At 49.2% G+C, this 21,416-nt stretch overlaps 1 protein-coding gene across 8 annotated transcripts in view; it reads left to right on the forward strand.

The window, feature by feature from the left end:
- Nucleotides 1-21,416, forward strand: part of ABLIM3 (actin binding LIM protein family member 3) — a 113,034-nt gene that overhangs the window by 43,974 nt on the left and 47,644 nt on the right. For 6 of the 8 annotated variants that reach the window (XR_005583488.1, XM_039483679.1, XM_039483678.1 and 3 more), the window contains one exon: nt 17,705-17,845. Coding sequence is in view for 7 of the 8 variants with exons in the window: in XM_039483679.1 (XP_039339613.1) it covers nt 17,705-17,845 (141 nt within the window). In the remaining variant the exon portion in view is untranslated. The remainder of the gene's footprint in view (nt 1-17,704; nt 17,846-21,416) is intronic. The other 2 variants (XM_039483680.1, XM_039483681.1) reach the window with 1 other exon arrangement.

Consider the following 21,416-nt stretch of genomic DNA (forward strand, 5'->3'; position numbering starts at 1 on the left):
GGCTGCACGTGGCAACAGACTATATTGGTAAGGGATGCAAGGAGAGTATGGGTCACGATGCAAACTGCAGACACACACACACACACTAAACTTAATCAATTTAAAAGTTTTATTGGGGCTAATTACAAGGGGTAAGGGAGCAGCGTAAGATTAGCTAATAGAGTTAATGAAACTTAAAACACACAATGACTAAAATATCTACTAACAATATTTATAAACAAAGATGCAGCATTTAGTAATAACTGATACTTACAAATACAAACCAACGCATAACGACCGGCAAACGTAGAAGCTCTATTTGAAACACGTGAGCTGAGAGAGAGGCTTCGAGGTGATCAGGCTCGGTTACAGGTATACACAAGACACACGGGTATACACAGGATACACAGGTATACACAGAATACACGGGTATACACAGGATTCGTTTTCTTTCTCCTCTCCCTGCCTGCACATGGCAGGCAGGCCATAAAGTACCCACAATGACATCATAGAAGTGTCATAGGGGACGGGGCCCAAAACCTGTTTGTGTTTGTTTCTGATTGGCACAAGCGAAGTTAACACCATGTAGGGGAGCAGGTGCCTTAAAGTCTGGCTTCGCCCCCAAAAGGTGAGGAAATGCATATTGTCTTAGAATGTGTTTAACACTGAATGACAAACAAAGAGGCCAGGGCAATACTGGTATGGCAAGTTCTACAGGATGTAGACAGGAACTCATCTCAACATGCCCCCGTGCCCTGGCCGAAATAGTTAGGCCGAAAACCTAAACTTCCGAGTCCGACTCCTCATCCCCACCTACGAGGGGATGCGCTTCGGGGGTGGAAGCAATATAGGCCGAGGCAACAAACTTGTGAATGCAGGCTTTAATGAAGGCACATTCGAGACAGAGAAGAGCAAGCCCAACCAGAAGGGACACAAACAGGGATTGGAAATAGGATTTGTAGGGCGCAAGGCCAAGCCAATTGAGCCATGACCAAAACTGGAAGGACTCTCATGACTCTCTGACAGTAGAGCTCAACGTTTGCAGGTCTTTAACAATTGAGGACAAATTAGGAGAAATAGAAGGCAAAGAAATGCAGCATTTATCAGCAAAGTTGGGATATACTTCAGCAAATTTAGTACAAAATGAGGAAGATTGTAACAAATATTGAATCATTAATGTATTTAGTGCTGATTAATTAAGAAGAGGCCCTTGCCTGTAGTATTAGCAAGCATTTCAATAGCAAGGGATGGAAACAGCACTTGATCACGTAACATCATATAACCAACAGGGTTAAAACAACAATAGAGGAGGCGAGGAAGGAAGCTGCTGTTTGCAAACAAGTCCAATTGCAAACAAGTCCAAAAAGAGTGGGTTAAGTTAGGGAGGTATTAGCATAAGAGAAACTCCACATAGAGCAATTAGAATAAGTACCAACCCAAGTAGGGGCTGGGGTTAGACTATTACCAACAAAAACCCAACAATGAGATGCTGGAACTTTAATACTCTCAATTAAAGGAAAGCTATGATCACTTCGACCTGAAGCATTAAGAACTGGATACACATAAGAATTAAATTGTGAAGAACAATTATTACAAACAGTAAAAGCAGCCCACTGCACATAGGGGGAAGAACAATTTACACTAGATATATTAAATGAAGAAAAATTATAAACTATTGGTACAAATTGAAAGGGTAATGGATATTTAGGTGAGAACTGAGTGGAGCAAACAAGACAATCTTCTGGACTCAGCGCTGACAGGGACTGGTTTCCGCTGACCTCCTGCACCCAGTAGGCGGCAAACCAAGTTTGTAGTCCACCCTCTCCTAAGGGCTCCGTGGGCAAAGATATTGTGAGGGAGAGCAGTATAACAAATACAAACCAACTATAAAATTAAACCAAAATAAATTTTAAATACAGATACATGCAAATACTTTGAGGGTATTTGAGGGTATACTTTTATGATGCTTTTTTGTTATGTTTGGGAGCCAAAGGTGGAAACCTGTTGAAATTGTTTGGTTAGCTTTATGCATAAATGGTTATTTTAAAACATTTTGGTTATGACATTCTTATAACTATAATTAAAAGTGCAAACAAGTTTATAAAAATCCCAAACAAGAAATTGACATTTGTTAATATTATCTTTACCTTAATGTTGAGGTTTCCCCTCACATTTTTTTTTAATAACAAATTAAAAAAAAAGAAACTTAAAAAACAAAACTGTGATTGATAAAAGAGAATTCCTTTGTTTGCAATTGCATTATTTCTTGAGGCAGAAATATATGTACATATATTTGTAACTGAAACCTTTTTGAACTTTGCACAAAAAATTGGTGTTAATATACTATGATTACACCCCAACCATGATTTTAAAATAGTGTGGTACCATATCTTATATATATATTTTTAAAAGGGTATAAAATTGACTTTTGTTGCAACAAAATAAAAATAATTTTTTGGAAAAAAAATAGTCACGTGACACACACAACATAGACACAACACACACACATGACATACAGAACAAACTTACAATTAAAAACAAATGGCGCCAAAATTCTATTCATATTTATACAAAATAACACAACCAAAAATAAAAAGTAAAAGGGTTAAACATTTGAGTAAACAAATTATTACCTTATTTAAAACTTGTAGCATAAATTTGATACAATACATTTGGCAAATACCAATACACTTTTATTAATTCGGTAACAAGGAATTTTGCATTACTTTATATTTAACATTATTTTAAAACTCTGCTATATGGAAATAAGAAAAGCCCATGTTACAAATATTAGTTAGTGGTTAGAATAAGAAGCAAAGAGTGCACTTCTGTTGCTTGGCAACCATATCTTCAAGAAAGTTAGGAATAATTCCAGCTGTTGTATTCCTGAAGGGTTAAAATAATTAATTTACTGTATTTAAAGTTTTTACCTTGTTTTCTTTTTGTTTCTTGTTTTGTTCCATTTTCAATTGCTTTATTTTTTGGAGGTTTCTGTAAAAACTATAACTTTTAACTTTTAAAACAAAAAGAGAGCCGAAGTGAGGAGAGGCGGGGGAGGGGAAGGGGTGGGGGTGAAGAGCAACCTAGGAAGGTAGCGAGACCTGAGCCAAGAAAGATTAACTCCATCAAGGTTAGTTATCACAATAGGCAAAGCTTCTGCTACAGTTTTAGATTCAGTAAATTCTGGGGCTGTTGGCAGAGCTGGATACAGAGGAGTTTTAGGAGCTTCAAATGAGGGTGGCAAAATTTTCTGAGGGACTTGGGGTGGGGGAGTGATGGGCTCTACCTTTTCTGTCTTCTCCTCATTATCATCTTTAGGAGAGCCTGGGGCTGCCTGTTTAGCTGCAAACATTGTGCCCCCGTGGAGGACAGAGCACAGATCAAGGGCCTTGCATATCATGCTAAACAGGACGGTGGAAACAGCCTCAGAGTATCTGCCAGGGTTAAAGGCACAGTATAGCCTTTTAGAGTTTTGCCCGAGCCAAGGGAACAGATCCATTCTATTTTTGGATTAGTCGAATTTTGGCTAGTAAAAAGGTGAAACTGCAAATATTGGAACTGTTCAGTTTCATAATCTGCGCGGTCTGCAGCATGCCACGGGCATGGCCCAACTCCCTTGCATCCTGTTCGTGACGCCATGTGGATTGCCACGGACTCGCAGGGGCGAAAGAAAAATGCAGGCCTGTTATTTACCAGGCTGCACGTGGCAACAGACTATATTGGTAAGGGATGCAAGGAGAGTATGGGTCACGATGCAAACTGCAGACACACACACACACACTAAACTTAATCAATTTAAAAGTTTTATTGGGGCTAATTACAAGGGGTAAGGGAGCAGCGTAAGATTAGCTAATAGAGTTAATGAAACTTAAAACACACAATGACTAAAATATCTACTAACAATATTTATAAACAAAGATGCAGCATTTAGTAATAACTGATACTTACAAATACAAACCAACGCATAACGACCGGCAAACGTAGAAGCTCTATTTGAAACACGTGAGCTGAGAGAGAGGCTTCGAGGTGATCAGGCTCGGTTACAGGTATACACAAGACACACGGGTATACACAGGATACACAGGTATACACAGACTACACGGGTATACACAGGATTCGTTTTCTTTCTCCTCTCCCTGCCTGCACATGGCAGGCAGGCCATAAAGTACCCACAATGACATCATAGAAGTGTCATAGGGGATGGGGCCCAAAACCTGTTTGTGTTTGTTTCTGATTGGCACAAGCGAAGTTAACACCATGTAGGGGAGCAGGTGCCTTAAAGTCTGGCTTCGCCCCCAAAAGGTGAGGAAATGCATATTGTCTTAGAATGTGTTTAACACTGAATGACAAACGAAGAGGCCAGGGCAATACTGGTATGGCAAGTTCTACAGGATGTAGACAGGAACTCATCTCAACAGTGCCAAACTCGGCCCTGCCAGCATACTAGTTTTCCACCACTGGCCAGAGACCCAGACCCTATTCCCAAGCCTAGTGGTCCCTGGTGGATGCAATTTCTCTGCGCATCTTCTCTCACTACAAAGCATCAGTAAATCATCCTGGCCCTCAGCCTAGTTATCTTGGTACATTTTAAGCGTACAGATATAAGTGTTTGACCCTTTGTGGTTGTAACTAGCAGCTCTGATGCCAAGGGGCGATAAGGACAGGGGATGCATGTGTGTAGAAAAGGGAGCGAGAGGGGAGGGCAGGGCAAAGCGGGGGATCAGTGCAGCATCGTTTCCTAGCCCATGGCTGCGTTTGTCCTGATGGGCTTCCTACCCAGAAAACAGTTCCTGTACCTGTGTCTCTTGTATTTGGGAGCCTGGAGCGATTCCTGTGCAGCTGAGAGCTGGGCACTAACCAGCAGTTCTGATCTTCCACCAGGAACTAGTGCCGCTTTTACACTGCTAGAGCCAGCCAGTACTTCAGCTCAGGCTGTTGTGGGTTGCAGTCAGAGTTTCTCAGCTGGCTACCATGGCTCTGAGTTAGTCCTTTCCCTTGTGTTTATGCTAGCCCTCAGGCCAGGCTGTCAGCTAGTGGACGGCTTTGTGCCAGCTCCTTATGCTCTTCCCCACCTTTGTCTGCCTGGCAGCAGCTTGTAGTGTGAGTAAAATATCCAGCTTCAGCTAGTGCATGCTCCTTCCCACACTTCAGTGCAGCCTCTTGGATTGGAGATCCCCTCAGACCACCAGGGACAACACACTGCTGCTTTCACTGAGGCTGGCAAATGGGAGGGTTGGTCTTAGCATTCAACGTCCGGGTTGCATGACAAGTTCATGCAAACTAAATAGGCTGACCCTGCAAGCCTGCTGTGTGTGGGACTTGCACTGAAGTCAGTAGATCTATGCTCAGTACTTCCAACAGTGCATTTCTCTTTGTATCTGTGTATCTGTCTGGATGTTATGCCGGGCATCCCATGGGCCCAACTCGGCTCTCAAACACACCTGTGCAAGTCCCAGTGACAGTTGTACCTGTGCATCTGTGGACAGAATAGATCCGTACGGGGCAAGTTTTAGCAAGGCTGAGGCTGGCCCCTTTATTTATGAGCACAATTTCCATCTGCAAAACTTTGGTTGGCATTGCCATGCCTGCAGAATGAATTTCTGGTGCAAGACTGAGTATTTGACCCTGTAACTAATTGATTCCCTGCCTCTCTCCCAATCGTCAGCTTCTTGAGGCAGGGTGGGACCTTTAACTTTCTTCCAAGTTTGCATAGTGCCTTGCACACCATTGTGTGCCTTGTACAGTAGACCAGGGCTCTGGACCCCTTAACACAATGTGTTTCAGAATGGGTGCAGTGTATTTAGCCTACATGTGAGCACAGACCCTGCCAACTTACCAGCTTTCCTCTCACTGACTGGATCACCATATCCTCTTCCAATCGACTTGTATGATAGCCCCGATTTACATAGCCATCTTGGGCAGAATCCAGTGGGCATCACCATCTCCAGCTTTCCCCAACCAACGCTTCAGCATCACTCCATTATCCCTGCCCCAGCAGCTGCTATTGCTCTCAGCCACTCCTCTCTGCCCCTTTGTTTAGTTCACCTCTCTTCCAGCTATTTATAAATGACACTGTTTCTCAGATAGGGCCTCCAATTTTGGGTGCTCCACTTCTTGGGTGTCCAACTTGAGACCCCTTCGGCCTGATTCTCAGAGGCACCAAGTGCTCCCAGGTCCTGTTGACTTCAACTGGAGCTGGGAATGATCAGTGCGGGTGAAAATCAGGGCCAAGGTACATGACACTGGATGTACAAAATCACCACCCTGGCTGAAAATGTTGACCAAAAAGCTGTCTGCTGCATTCGGGTGGCAGCGAGATTCTCTCACTCATTGTTTATCTGCTTGTGCCTGCTTTGGTGGGAGACATTTACTGATTTGTGAGCTTCATCTCTATCAGACAGTATGGTGACGACTGTGGGAAGAGAAGAGAGAGAGAGATCTCTGAATTTACCCCCCTCACCTGCTAAGGAAAACAGGCAAAAGCTGCTGTCAGTGCTCATTAGATTATAGTCCTACCAACTATCTCCCGAGTGGGGCTTTTCTAATGTGCCCATCAACAGGATATCAAGGTGCCAGAAATGGTCAAGATCCCACACCTCCCCACCCGAGATCAGTTTCCAAACTCTAATCTCAATACCTCCCACATCCAAACATCAAACCCCACTCTGTTGGTTACAGAATTGGCTATTCCATGCATAGGGATGGTCAGTATTCTGAAATGACACACACAAAGGGGAGGCCAGAAAGATCCATGATAATAGAGCAGTGACAGCCTAGAGCTGTGTCCTCAGATGCTGTTAGTGGCAGGAGGCACCTGACCACGTGTTTTGCAATCTGTGACCTTCACAGAGCTGGTCGTACGGTTAACAAGATCATCTACTTCTTTTAGTCAACATTGAAATGATGGGCTTGTTGGATCTTAAAGGAAGGTGCTTGTATTACTGGGAACTGGCATTGGGAGCTTTCCTTCTCCTGGTCTCACTGGATGAATGGATTTGGCATGAAGTTCCTCAGGGAAGGTGCATCTCTGTCTTGCAGTAAAACTGCTGTGGTTTTCTTTTCTCCCTCTATCTATAGAGGAATTTCCACGTCTCCACCATAGTATGGCTCTATCCACACAACACCGCGATATAGAGTAGGGAGGAATCATTATCCCTATTTTATAGATGGGGAAACCAAGGCACAGAATGATTGAAGTGGTTCAGAAGAAGCCTGTGGCTGAGCTGGGAAGAGAATTCAGGAGTCCTGAGCCACAATCTGTTGCTTTAACCACTAGACTCCACATCCCTAATCCCTGCTTCTGCTTATTGGGTGACAAGAGGCTTGAGGGAGACACTGAAGTTGTGGGGAAAGGGTTAACTAAATCTCCACGTGCTGGGGTATTTCCCTTCCTCCCAAGCCGCTGGCTTGTCCCCTGGATGAGAAACAGGCTGAATTCCATCCTGACTGATGGTAGTCTGAGATGTGGGGATGAGCAGTGGCCCGGGCCAGCCTAGAATGCTTTCAGAACACTAAAAGGAGACATTTGCGGCCCCATCTCTTTTCTTTGCTAGATAAATGAATTCCAGGTTCAGCAAATAGCCCTGTGGTCAGTGTGGGGCCTGGGATACTAGAGGGGAGGGATAGCTCAGTGGTTTGAGCATTAGCCTGCTGAACCCAGGGTTGTGAGTTCAATCCTTGAGGAGGCCACTTAGGGGATCTGGGGCAAAAATTGGTCCTGCTAGTGAAGGCAGGGGGCTGGACTCAATGACCTTTCGAGGTCCCTTCCAGTTCTAGGCTATTGGTAGCTGCAGAGCCAGACAGGTATTTGGGAGTTCTCTGGGTTCCCTGTTTCAATGGATGTAGTGTTGGCTTTCCCCAAATCCCCGAGAAGTAACTGCATTTGTGGGGTCACCTCTTTGGAAAGTGGCTGTTTGTACACAGACTCTCAGATGCAACTCCAAGGCCTCACCCCAGGCAGAATTTGGCTCAGGACTTTAGCAACTGTTTACTTCTGAGTTTGGGAGAAGAGATTACAGCCAGCCCCGTTCTTCAGTGAAAGAGTCCAGAGTGGGATCGGGGGGGGGGGCTTTCCCAGCTGGATCACAGCTTAGGGCCCAGGCCCCACTCTGCCCACACCCTCAGTTGGGGGCTGGGTCCCCTTCTCCTCACCATTTCATCTCCACAGATTCCTCAGCAGATTCTCTCTCCCTTGGGGCACCAAGACATGGGCTTCCCATCCCGTCATCAGAGCAGGGATCTCCCTGTGGCTCCGACCTCTACCCATCTCCTTTCCATGGCTGACAATCTGGCATTTTGCCCCAGCCTCCTTCTTGAAGCAAAAAATTTTGCTGGCGACTCACTGAGGGACGTCCCTTGACCTCCCAGTGTCCACCAACCTGTTGGGCGTAGGTCTCAGAGCAAGGCAGGCAGGTACCAGCTTTCTCAGGGGAACAATGATGATTGGTTTTACCCCTTGCAAGCTGGGTTGTTCTCCCTTCCTCTTGCTAAGCCACAGTCAGTACAGGCCAAGGCTCCTGGCTAATCCTTCAGCTCAGAAGCCCGTCAGCTGCTTTCAGCAGCTTGTTTTCAATATGGGCGCACGGCTGGCAGCTCCTTTTGGTCCAGATTCAGTGCCCTGGCACCATGACACAGCGCCATGGGTAACAGATTGCAGCAGCCACAGGGCATGGCATCTCAGGATGTTCGAAAGCTCCCGAGGAGCACTCCATGCAGCGGGGACCTTCCTGGTGACCACACCCAGGCGGGTTGCTCACTGCGCTCATTGTCCTCCTTATGTAAATAAAGGGGCAGGGTTGTAGTTCCTTTTTGTTTGGGTTTGTCTGCAGTTGGGAATCCCGTCCTGGGCAGGCCACGCCCAGTAAACCCCTTGCCTGCCACTAGGAGGGCTGCAGCTAATTACAGCTAACAAGCAAATATAGCAGCTACAGTTTGTGTGGGGCAGCCTTGAATGGATGGTTGTTGAGACGCACACACACCCCGCCCGGGCATACCCTCTTCGAGATTCAATCTCTAATCCAGTTCCCTCGTGACAGCAGCATCTCCAGCAATGTCTGGCAGGACACACAGACACTACGCCCATGCAGAGTATTATCTGCAGGGTAGCTGGTAAGCAGGGGAAAGGCCAGGGTAGCCCATTGCAGGGCACTGAAGGGATTAAGAGCAGCAGACTCAGACTTTTTACCTCCCCATGCCCTACCCCAGGATCCCGAAGCCCAGCTGCTAACGACAATAATCCACTACTTGGCTATGGGCTATTCTTAAATCTCCTTTTTTAGTCCCTGATCCAGCAAAGCACTTAAGCACGTGCTTTACTCCTGGGTGTTTCCAATGGGACAGATCACCAGCCTATCACTGAGAATGTGTTTAGGCGCTGGCTGGAGTGGGGCCCTACTGCCTTTTTCAGTCTGATGTTCATTTCATTGTGCAAGTTTCCCCTTTGCACCTCTATCGAGTCATGTGCTCCCTGCTCCTCCCAGGCGGCTGCCCCTCAGTCCTTCGTCACACTGTGCCACACTTGGCAGCGATGTGAACAGCCTTCAGGAGCCACTCTCCTGTAACACCTACCACGCTATCATTCTCTGCACTTGGCAACCTCTGCACAGTGTGGATTTTTCAGAGAGGATGATTTACAGGCCAGTTACTGCAGGAAATGTGCAGCGGATTAACAGGATTAATCATTCACTAGTTCCTTCCTGCGCAGGAAGGGAGCAGGACAAGTGTCCATAGGGCGCTGACCTGCATGGGAACGGCTGACCCAAGAACCCGTTCTGTAGAGTTACAGAGACTGCACATGCCTCCTTCATCATGGGGTGTGTTCCCGGACAGGCACTCCCTTCTACACCTAGCGCCTCACACACCAGCACATACATTGCATAGCCACATACCAACACACAACCCGACACACCCACATCACACATCTACACATCCATCCATACCAACACACATCCCAACATACCCACATCACACATCCATCCATACCAACACACATCCCAACATACCCACATCTACACATCCATCCATACCAACACACATCCCAACATACCCACATCACACATATATCCATACCAACACACACCCACATTACACATCTACACATCCATCCATACCAACACACATCCCAACATACCCACATCTACACATACATCCATACCAATACCCTCCAGACACACCAACATCACACATCTACATATCCATCCATACCAATACACACCCCGACACACCCACATTACACATCTACACATACATCCATATCACCACACACCCCGACACAGCCACATCACACATCTACACATACATCCATGCCAACACCCACCCACATCACACATCTAACACACCCACGTTGCAGATCTTCACATATCACCACCCCCCGGACACACCCACATCACACATCTACACATACATTCATACCAACACACACCCGCATCACACATCTGCACATACATCCATACCAACACACCCACATCAACTAGCTACACGTACGTCCATGCACACATCTGCACCCCAATGCATACCAGCACACCCACATCATATACGTGCATGCATTTCTGCACACCCACATCACACTCAGCTCTTCTACACCTGCACACCCATATCATACACATTGGCACACCAGAATACACTTCACACAACAATGCACAATACTGGTACTGGTTAATAATGAATACTTAGCATTTCTGCAGTACCCTTCACCTATGGCTTTCCAAGCGTTGTGGAAACATTAATTACCAATAGTTAATTATATCAGCCTCACCATGCTACTGTGGGGGTAGGTATCTCTCAAATACACTCGTATCAAACAAAGTCAGGATCTCCAAGCAAGATGTGACAGCTTGCAACTGCACGCTCCTGACTATGAAAATTGGACCCCTGGCTTATACACATGAGACACGTCCTGGAGCACGAATGGCATACAAGACAGGACAGGGTTATATCAGCTGAGCAAGAATAAAAAAAACAGGACAGTGGCGGGATGCCTATAAGGAACGATGGAAAGGATATCTTAGAAAAACCCGTTGGTCTCCTGTTCCCCAGAGCTTGTATTCTAGCTGCTACAAAATGTCTGCTACAGCCCCTGCCCTCTTTACAGCCCCATGCCTCAGTTGTGTCCAGTTTGTGCATCTGGACACTTTCCTCCTGTTGAGTACCTGGATTCAATCCAGCTTGTACCGAAACACTCATCCAGTCCGCTCGGTGCACGCAGGGTTTAACAGGGCACTTGGACTCAGGGATCCAGCCTGCTTTCTACACTTCCAAGTCAGTTGACTCCCTGATTATATCTCATTGCTGAGGCAGCTTATGCTCTGTTTATATCACACCTTTGAACCGTCTTACACTTTGTTTATGTCACACCTTTCAATCAGGTGATTTGCTGAGCACATCTCATCCTTAAGGCAGTACTGTGCTGTGCTGCTTCCATCACTCGCACAAGCCAGCTGATTCAGTGTGTATATCGCTATGTCTGAGCTGCTTCCATCACAGCACCATGCTGGTCTGTACACTCTTTATATCAGGCACTTAAGACCCTTCCACGTGCTATTAATAACAATTTTAAGCCAATCAATGGCTCTTGAGACAGCCAGCAGGGGGCAGTGCAAAGCCATATGAGGTACTTCACACTTTCTCAGCACCTAAGCATGCTGCGCTGAGTCCCTGTTAGAACAGATCCCACAGGCCCTGGGGACATCTATCAGCAGCATTTCTTAAGCAGCTAGTATCTAGGCACCAGTCACTCTCACTGCAGCACCAGGTGGTGCCACTAGCCCGGCCTGATGAGTGCAATGTCTGTAGGGAGCATGGTTGGGGACAGCAGGTTCTTTTGCCACCTGGCAGATGGCTTCTGCCCTGTTATTTGTGGAGGCTTCACTCTCCTATCTTTTTTATGAAGATCATTTCTTTCATCCTGAAGGATCCCGGACTATGCAGGGATTGCTCCCCCGGCCACTCCTCTGGGGAGGAACGCAGCAGCTGTTTGGCAGGGCATAGCAATGCCACACCGCGATTTAGGACACAGACAGCGTGTGGACAGGACAGGAAAGGAAGAAAAACAGTTTACCTAACTGAGACTGCAGGGAGGCCTTAGGAGGAAGCGATTACCAATGTATACTGGAACGAACATCTTCACTTGCAGGGGAAGTGCCCCAGGAGCTCTTTGGTAAATAGTTGAATGTGGCCACTCAGCTGGTATCCCAGCACCACAGCACGCCTGGTGCTCTGCTGGGGTTCAGCTTCAGAATTGACTTCCGGGGAATAGCACCTGCATCTGCCCCTACGGCATCTGGTTTTCCCGTAGTGGTCTCCTATCCAAGGGCTGACCAGGCCAAGCCCGCTTGGCTTGTAAGATCTGACAAGGTCACAGCCCTTGGTGATGTGGTCACCGGTCCCAGGCACAGTGGGGTCCTGATCACTGACTGGAGATGACAAATGCAGCAGCAAAGACATTGAAAAGAGATACAGCCCAAGGCTGGGAAGCTGTGAGTTCCAGATGGCTTCCCTTCCCCACCCCTACCAATGCATAGGGTAAAAATAGATAAACAGTGGCCGGGGGGGCCACATGGGACTCTATGGGCCAAATCATCCCTGCTGGAAGAGGCTGGAATTACACCAGGGAGGAATCTAACCCTACGCAGCCTTTAGTGCTGCAGTTGGGAGTTGGTGCATTAACAATTAGGTGAACTTGGCTTAATTTTCTTGCTAAACAAGCATGTCCATCTCGGGCAGGAGTGAACCAGGGTGAGATTAAGGCATTCCTATGGCAGCGCAGCTTAGATCCCCACCCCCTGCCCCTGACTCCTGCATCTCAGCCTGCGAGTCGCCTAATGCCACTTACATTATTACTGGATTATTTTGGCATAATGAGCTTTACCCTGATCAGCTGTCCCTCTGCTAGGGGGTGTAGCGATGTGTCATACTTCCTGTGCGGGGCCAAGAGGGAACAGCCAGCTTCTTGAAAACAAACGGAGGCAGAGTGAAACAAAGCACTGAGGTTTAGAGGGAGAAATTCCAGAGCCAGCCTGAGGTTAATCTCAATTTGGGGGAGCTTTCCACTTCATGCTGAACAAAGCGAGCATGCAAGAAGGTGATGATTCCCTGGGCCAGATCCTGATCCCCCATATGCTGCTGTAAATCTGGAGTGACTCCTCTGATTTCTGGATTTACACTGGTGTCATTGAGTTCAGTAGGCTCCTCCATCCCTCTCCTACTCTTTCCTATTCTCTCTCTCTGTCTTCCTCTCTTCTGTCAGATTGTCAGCTCAGGGGCTTGGTGACAGGTTGCTATGGTCACCAGGAAGTTCCCCCTAGAGACAAGAAGCCCATAATTGATGGATGAATTTTCCGACACAGATTTTTATTAATGTTTATTCAAATGTTGATTCATTCCTCTACTCACATCCCCAGTTTCTCTGGCCGAGGCCTCCGGAGTGGCGTGGTTCTATCCCATGGGCTGGCAGAGGAGGTTGGCACCGCCTTCTCTGCTGGCATCCCATACAGAATATATCGGTATTCACAAGCTATTGCAATGTACCAGGAATCCGTATCATATATATCCCTGGGGGACCCGGACCACTTAGTCTAGTAGGGACCCTGGATCATGTGACGTTAACAGTTGTGCCCCAGGTTTGCCGAACAGTCTTGGATTTCATGGACTCTCAGAAATGACAGCTGGAAAGAGACTCTTAGGCCCCGTCCAGTCCACCCTCCTCTAGAGGCCAATGTAGGTTTCTTCCTGGTCAGTGTTGGAGCATACTAAGGGAGAGAGCCTAGCCAGTGTAGCATTTAGGCTCTTTTCTTTCCTCCACATATACAGTCCTCTCTCATCAAGCATTTCCTGAGAGAAGAGTTCTCTACGGCCCCAGGCATCGCCTGTCCGTAGGCATGCGATCTTACTATAAATGCTCCCGGCTGAGAAGCTGTCTATTGTAACAGTTCGTGCCAGGCTATTTTGCAGTGCCTTGTTCTGTGGTTTGATCTCGGACCTCAGAGTCATGCCCTGTTGTTTATTTCCATATGGGCGATGTCTGAGCAAGCACATGGATTTGTTGCTGGGTTTTATTAGTTTGCAGTGATGAGCTCTATTGGCAGAACTCAGAGATTCCTGTGCTGTCACTACTGGATCCGCCAACTGGGCAGCCCAGCTCATTTCAAACATCAGGAAAACCAGCCCATTTGGGAATAGTTTCCCATCTCTTGGAACTAGAAGTGAGTCAGAACCAATATTTGGGACCTTGGAGAAGCTCAGGTCCAGAGCCAAACATTGGAGCTGGTTGCTATCTCTGTGGTAGGCCAAACCACAGCTCCAGGTTTAAATCCTGCAACCCTCCACCTGCAGAATCTGTGTTGGTGTCACCGGGAGTTCTGTGTATGCAAAACATTTGCAGGATGAAAAGTCCAGCAACCCTTGGAAGTTCAGCTCCAGATCTGGGCCTGGCCTTGAGTCTGTCTCTGGATGTGACCTGTATCAAATACATCGGGGAAAGTATGCTTTTCCCATGCCCTGCCTAGACAGCAGCTTTCCACACTGAGAAGGGGAGATGGATTACAGCAGGCTCAAAAATATTGTGAGATGAATTGCCTGTCTGGACAGGACTAGGGGCCACACCTTAGAAGTCACTAATTGTGGACATTGTTTTGTACCCAAAGAGCCTGTCTCAGTGACCGGTAAAAGAGCTCAGATGATCACTGGCTGCGGGTTTGGCATATCAGATGGGATTTGGGCACAAGATACTCTTTCATTTGTGTTGGGTTTTTAGCATAAGAACCCACAGTGGGCTGATTCTTTCTCTTTGTCTGGCACCGAATCTGCTGAATATAGCCCCATCGCTACAGCTAATGATGTGTCTTTCTGCCGAGAGATCTCTGCCGTTTGATGTCTCTTCACTCAAGCTCTGGGCCTTTGTTCATGGACCAGGCTTTCAGGGACCTCGCTTTCCTTTTTTCCCCATCTAGATAGTTCATCCTGGGGTTACCTAGCCTCCAGCCCATTGGCTCAGACTCGCCAACCACTGAAATTTCTGCTCAGAGGCTTCAGCCTACTGCTCTTTTTCCACTCATCTCCTCCGAGCCTCACACGCTCTTTGCATTCTTACAGTAGTGGCAGCAGGAACAAATACTTTGCTGCTCGGGCCTAAAAACCCAATCCCGTGTCCAAAAGCTACTGCACACTGCGTGGGAGAGACGCGCCTAGAACAAAAGACTATGAAATTGTAACGCACAGGAGATGCCCTTTATCCCTCTGCGATGCCTGTGTTCTGAGGGAGAGCTGGCTTGTAGAAATCCGAGGGGAAAGGACTCCTTTGGTTGTATAGTTCCTGCCTTTTCCCCTCTAGCCAAGAGCAGGGTTCTGTTCTGCTCCCATCCTTCTCACGCTGTGGTGTACACAGCCCTTCTTGGTGGTCTGCAGTGTGAAATGTTCTGCTGAGCAAGCAATGAGGGAGGCGGTTTTGAGGAGAGGAGCTGGAGGAGAATCCCCCAGAGGATTTTTCCGTGTTCGTCAGGCTGAGGAAGTTGGTGCACTCCTGCCCTACAGTCCAGGGTTTTCTCCAGTTTAATGGCTCGAGCAGTGAAGCTTCCACCATTTACCTGGACAAACAAACCACTCCACAGTCTACCACCCTTCCAGTGTCTGCCCTGCGTTCCGCAGCGAGTCACTCCCTGAGGGATCCCAAGGAGATTTCTGGAGAGGCTGCTCCCTTTCAGTGCTTCTCTAGCTCCCAGCGGAACACTTCCCACAAGGGAGCTGTCCCATCCTCCAGGCAGACTGGTGATGATGACCAGTTCTGGGGGTTGATGATGAAAAGTGGAGCCTTTCACCTCCCAGGGGCAGGTTTGATCCCAGCCTAGGTCCATACAGAATGAAGGTTGTTATCTCCTGACAGCTATTTGGAGGCCTGGGTGAAATAAATTAGTGTCTGTCACTCCAGTTCCTAATGAAATAGATGTCAGCATCACTAAAATCCCCCCCCGCCCACACACACACACAGTTTGGCATTGTCAGTTTGTTGTCTCTCTCAGCAGATGCCCAGGATTGAATGGGCTACAGAACACAACTAGGGTGACCAGATGTCCCAATTTTATAGGGACAATCCTGATTTTGGGGTCTTTTTCTTATATAGGCTCCTATTACCCCCACCCCCATCCCGATTTTTCACATTTGCTGTCTGGTCACCCTAAACGCAAGTAATGCCTCCCTCCAGGTCTGTTGGGATGCACTAGCCTGGCAGAGGGTAGGAAGCTTGTCCAACCACTGTCCCTACTGCCCCTGGTTTGTGGAGAAAGAAGAGACGTCCTTCCCTGGGGATGCCTGGTGGGGTCTTTCCCCAGCCCCAGGCTCATCTGAGAAAAGGAAAGCAAGGTGGCCTCAAGCTGATCATGCAAAAGGAGCAAGGGGCAGCTGTCCTGGTGGTGGGGGGAAGGAGCTGTGCTGGCCTTGGAAGGGAGGAGATGCAGTTTCTGGGAGGGCTTGCTGTTCGGCAGGCTCCTTGCTGACTCTGCAGCTGGGAAGCATCTGCTGGAGAGTGGGGTTAGTGTTTGTTTACTCAGGCAGCAGCTCCTCTTCCGAGGGCTGGGGAGCAGATGTTTGGGAACTGCAGAGACACTGCCTGGCTGCAGCAGTAAATATACACCCCAAACGGGAGGGAAGGGGAGACAGCGGGGCGGGGGCAGGTGTGGGGTGCCGACAGATCCTTTGGGGCTGTACGTCTCAGCACGGCTGCAGGATGCATGTGCTTTCACTTCTCATCCTTCCAGCTGCGGTTTGGGGTTTTTTTACATGGTTGCACTGGTCCAGAAAGGAACCTCAGAAAACCAGAGCCCTGTGCCCCCCTCTCCCCCTGCAGGATAGCAGGGACTCAGGGAGCTCCACCTGAGGCTCTTTGAGTCTGGGAGAACAGTACATGTCCCCATGGATCCTCCTGGGCTCTCACGTTTCCGGGTGGCAGGTTCTTGGCACCATTTGCTTGGTAAAAGCCAGTAAGAATCTGGGGCTAGGTGAGTCCGGGGCTGCACCTAGGGAGACAGGGCCCAGTGGCCAAGCCCAATTTTCATTTTTGGCTTCCATTTCTGTGCACCCAATTGTTGAGCCTTTGAGAAGTGGGTACATGGCTTGCACATGGTCCATAACGCAGACCTGCCCCGTCTTCTGCGGGGGGAGGGCAGTTGGTGGTTTATTCCAAGCCCACTCACCTAGAAGGAGGAGAATAAGGAGTGATGTTTTGCCCTTTTTAGAACCTGTTGTCTCAAGACCTTGCGGAGCTTATGAAGCTGGGTCAGTCTCATTGTCCTCAGTGTGCAGATGGGGAAACTGAGGCACGGATGGGGAAGTGGCCTGCAGTGAATCCAGGGCAGGGCAAGGAGCAGAACACCAAGTTTCTTGACTCCCAGTCCCTTTCTCTGCTCACTGGAGCTACCTCTCACTGACAGCCCGCTGGGGCATGTATTGTTTTCACAGAGGTGATGAATTGCTGACCGTTTTCACTATTGTAGCTCTTCTCCATCACTATTATGACTAGTGTTCATTATTTGTATTGCAGTCGCACCCGGGAGCCCCAGTCATGGATCAGGGCCCCATTGTGCTAGGTGCTGTACAAACATACAACAAAAAGACAGAGCTCACAGTTTAAGTTGTGTTGGAATCATGACTTGCAGCCAGCTGGGCAGTGCCCAGATGGGACCCGCTGCCTCCCTCATGATAACACACCCTGTCTTTGTCACTCTCTCCTTTCCACCAGCAGTTCCCTATCAACAAAACCCGTATGGCTCCGGCGGCAGATCCACCGTCATCCAGTGCTACCGCTGCGGAGACACATGTAAGGGAGAGGTGGTGCGCGTCCAGAGCAATCACTTCCACATCAGGTGCTTCACCTGCCAAGGTAGGAGGCTACAGCTTTAAGGATTTCTGGTCATGCTGCCCCGCCTGCCTGGTATCTGTGCTGGAAGCTGAAAGGCCTGGGTGTGACTAATCCAGCCCCACTGAGTTGTGGTGAAACCTATGTGGTTCTCACAAGGGGTTCTGATTCCTTGGGTGGGGGGGTAGGGATTTAGTGCTTGTGCATGGGAGAGACTGAGAGAGCTGGCTAGAGCCAGACCTGGGAGAGTGCTGCACAAACTCCCCACCTTCTCTCCTACCCCAACAGCTCTGTGTATGCACCTCAGTTCCACGTCTGCAAACCTCTCTGCTAGTCTAGTCCTGGCATCTCACATGGGTCTTCCAGGGCACCTTAATTCTGCCCTACAGCCCCCCCTTTGCCTTTCTAGTCCTGGACCAGTGCACAGCTCCGCTCATGCACCATGATCCTGACCTGCGTGCATGGCCTTGCAGTCTGCCTCAGCCAGTATCCTAGTAGTCCTCCTGCCCCAGGGAGAGGGGAGAAGGGAGTAGCTGTTCTGAGGCATCCTTGACAGCGAGCTGGCCCCAGCTGAGATAAAACCTGGAGAAAAGGGGGCAGAAACCAAGAGCTGCTCCTGGCAGGGTCGTCAACTGGTAACTGACTAATTCCGCAATAATGAAGTTGACTGATATGAAATGAGGATGAAATCAATGTGCCCCAGGACGCCATGTACTGCAGCTCAGGCTAAACTCCCTCAGGGGACTCCCAGGGGACAGTGCATTTGATCCAGAGGTGCTTTCACACAGGCTGATCAAAGGAGAAACCCCCAGCACACCCCCAACCTCCATGTGCTGCTGCAGGGCTTCGAAGACACTCTCACGCTTAATAAGGCAGATCGGTGAAGATGCCAAGTAGGGATGTTAAGTCCGGTCCTAGTGCATCTCCTGCGGGAGCTGGGATGGGAAATTCACCTGACCCCATCTGTGTCCGCAAAGCCCCATGTACGTTTACTGCGCAGATAAATGAATGGTTAATAGCAGTTAATTAATTTGACAAGGCCCACCAACCTGCGCAGAAGAAGTGTGGGCTTCTTACTTTCTAATTTCAGCCGGATCCTGGGACTTGCCTCATTCTGGGAATGAGCCAACTGGGGGTGGAGGGTGGGGCGAATGGTTGTGACGGTGGTTTGTGTATTGTGGACACCTGTCCAATAGGAACTGCACTGTGAGAGCCACCAACTCACTTCACGCAGGGGCCATCACATTCCCAACGGCTGGCAAGGCCTTCCTGGCGCAGTGCCCTGAGCTGCATGGCAGCCTGCCTCCTGGAGGCGTGAAGCTCCCCCGGCCCACCGTTGTGCACACCAGCTCCCTGTGCTCTTCCTGGGCCATGTGCAGTGTCTGCTGAGAGCAACATGGGCCAGTTGGGCTCCTCCCCCGGTCCTGAGGAGGAGCTTAAGGGGAGCAGAGCTGACAGGCCATTAAAGCTAATGGCCCTGAACAGATGCTAAAAGGCTCCTTAGTCCGTTTATTAAAAGAGCCGCTCTTACGCGGGCTCTATACATTGTAAAGCACAGAATTACCAGGGTTTATTAAAGACCTCTGCTCCTCCTAGTTCTCATCGCCTCACGCTGACCCGGGCACAAATCGCCTGCACTTAGTGACTCCTTCATGCACGGGCGGGGAGGAGGGTGTCTCTCTTCAGGGTAGTTTTGGTCTCTCCCACAGTCAGAGCCAACCCCACATACACACTATCTCTCTCTTTGCATATATACATATATGTACGTCTCCTTTGCATGCACATACTGCCCTGTGTGTACACAGGGACCTTCCCAGGATACAGCCAGCCCCAGATTCCCAGACACCCCCACCCACTGGGCCCAGGTCGCTCTCGGTGCTGGCCTGCAGGTGCACAGCGCTCTGCTGCAGAAACCCCTCCCCCACTGCATTATCTGTGCAAAACAGCAAACTCTTCCACCAGACAAAGAGCTCAGGCTGGCTCCAGCTTCAAAGGGGACGAGGAGCCACTGGGGAGAGCTTGGCAGTGACTGCTGTCTGATTTCAAAGTGAAAGGGAATAAATTATGAGAGGAAACCCTCCTCCCCCACCTGCCCCTCCCAGCTCCCTCCCCTCCCAGCCTCACCTTTCCCCAGCCCCTGCACTGGCCTCCTTGCTTTCAGCCCTGCTCCCCCGCCAGACTTCCCACATCCCCCCTGCCTGCCCTCAGCCCAGAGCGCTCGATAGCCATTGCCCAGTGGTTAGCGCCAACGTGCTTCTGGCCCTGGGGCAGATGGGGCCAAAACCTGCCTCTGCAACTCTTGCCTCTGGGCCTGCGCTGAGTCTGACAGAGCTGGTCCGTCCATCCTCATCACTGCAGTACCTGGAGGATGCAGCAGGAAGAATGAGGAGGCATCTGCTTTTGTTCTGCCCAGTGGCTGCTTGCGAGTGAAGCAACAGCTGAGCGTTACCTGACAGGTAGCACTGTCTCCAGCTGGGAGGTGGGGAATGGAAGCACATCTGTGCAAAGGTGGGAGAAGCACAGCACTGCAAACAGCTGCTTGCAGGCTTTGGGGGGCTGTGTGCTGCTTCTGCAGCTCTGGGCGTTCCAGCTGCTTTCTGAACTAACCTGGGGCCAGGCACTGAGGACTGAGCAGGAGCGGGGCAGCTGGAGGTATCAGTGGAGGCAATGAGAAGAAGGGTTGTTGTGAGAAGCTCCTCTTGCAGACTGACTGGGACCCCATGGTAAGTGTCCCTGGTGGGACATAAGGCTCGGGGAGCTGGGCAGACATCTACTCCTAGGCCAGGAGACCTGCACAGAGCGTGGCTGGCAGGAAGCTGAGCTGTTCGGCTTAGCACTAAATACCTCAAAGGGTTGCCAGACTTCTGTTGAATGTTCAAGTCTCTCCAAGCACTATGCAAGTCCCCTCTCCAAGTGCAGACCAGCCCCCCTGAATGTGAGCTGGACTCCCCGCACAGCTTAGCTGTTCTGTTCTACAACTCGGTGCTAGAGGAGGGCGCATGGGGCAGGGGTTAGAGCATGGAACTAAGGGCCAGATTCATCCCAGTGTTGTGGCAGGTGCCACAGACTTCTTGTGTGACCATGGAGCACCCAAGTCACTACGCTTCCCTGTGACTCAGTTTCCCCACTTGTAAAATAGGGATGATGATACTACTCCGTGGCACAAAGGGACTCTGGGGCATTCATGCCAATAAAGTGCTTTGAGATCATCTTGGCACTTTCTGCTGCCTCATTCCTGGGTGCTCAGATCCCTCTGCTGAGCTTGGGGAATGGGAGGGTATATAAGAGAGCCTGAAGCAAGAGTTTGCACTCCCCAGCTGATGCAGTGATCACACACACACCCTGTGAGGGCTTTGGGGCCCATCCATTCGCAGACCAGAATTAGCTCTTTGCCTGCCCCATCAAGCAAGCAGCACCCCTTGGCCAGTCAGCCCCCGGCAGACATTTTCATGCATCATTCAGCCATGCCACCTGCATGGCAGTTCTGAAGGCAGCCTCTTTCTCCTGGAGAAGTTAATGGGCTGAGATTAGTCCTGTTCCTGTCTCCAGCATCAGCAGCCCTATGCTCCGACTCCCATTGCTACTTTCCAGGTCT

The sequence above is a fragment of the Mauremys reevesii genome, linkage group 8 (assembly GCF_016161935.1).
Source record: "Mauremys reevesii isolate NIE-2019 linkage group 8, ASM1616193v1, whole genome shotgun sequence".
Taxonomy (NCBI): domain Eukaryota; kingdom Metazoa; phylum Chordata; order Testudines; family Geoemydidae; genus Mauremys; species Mauremys reevesii.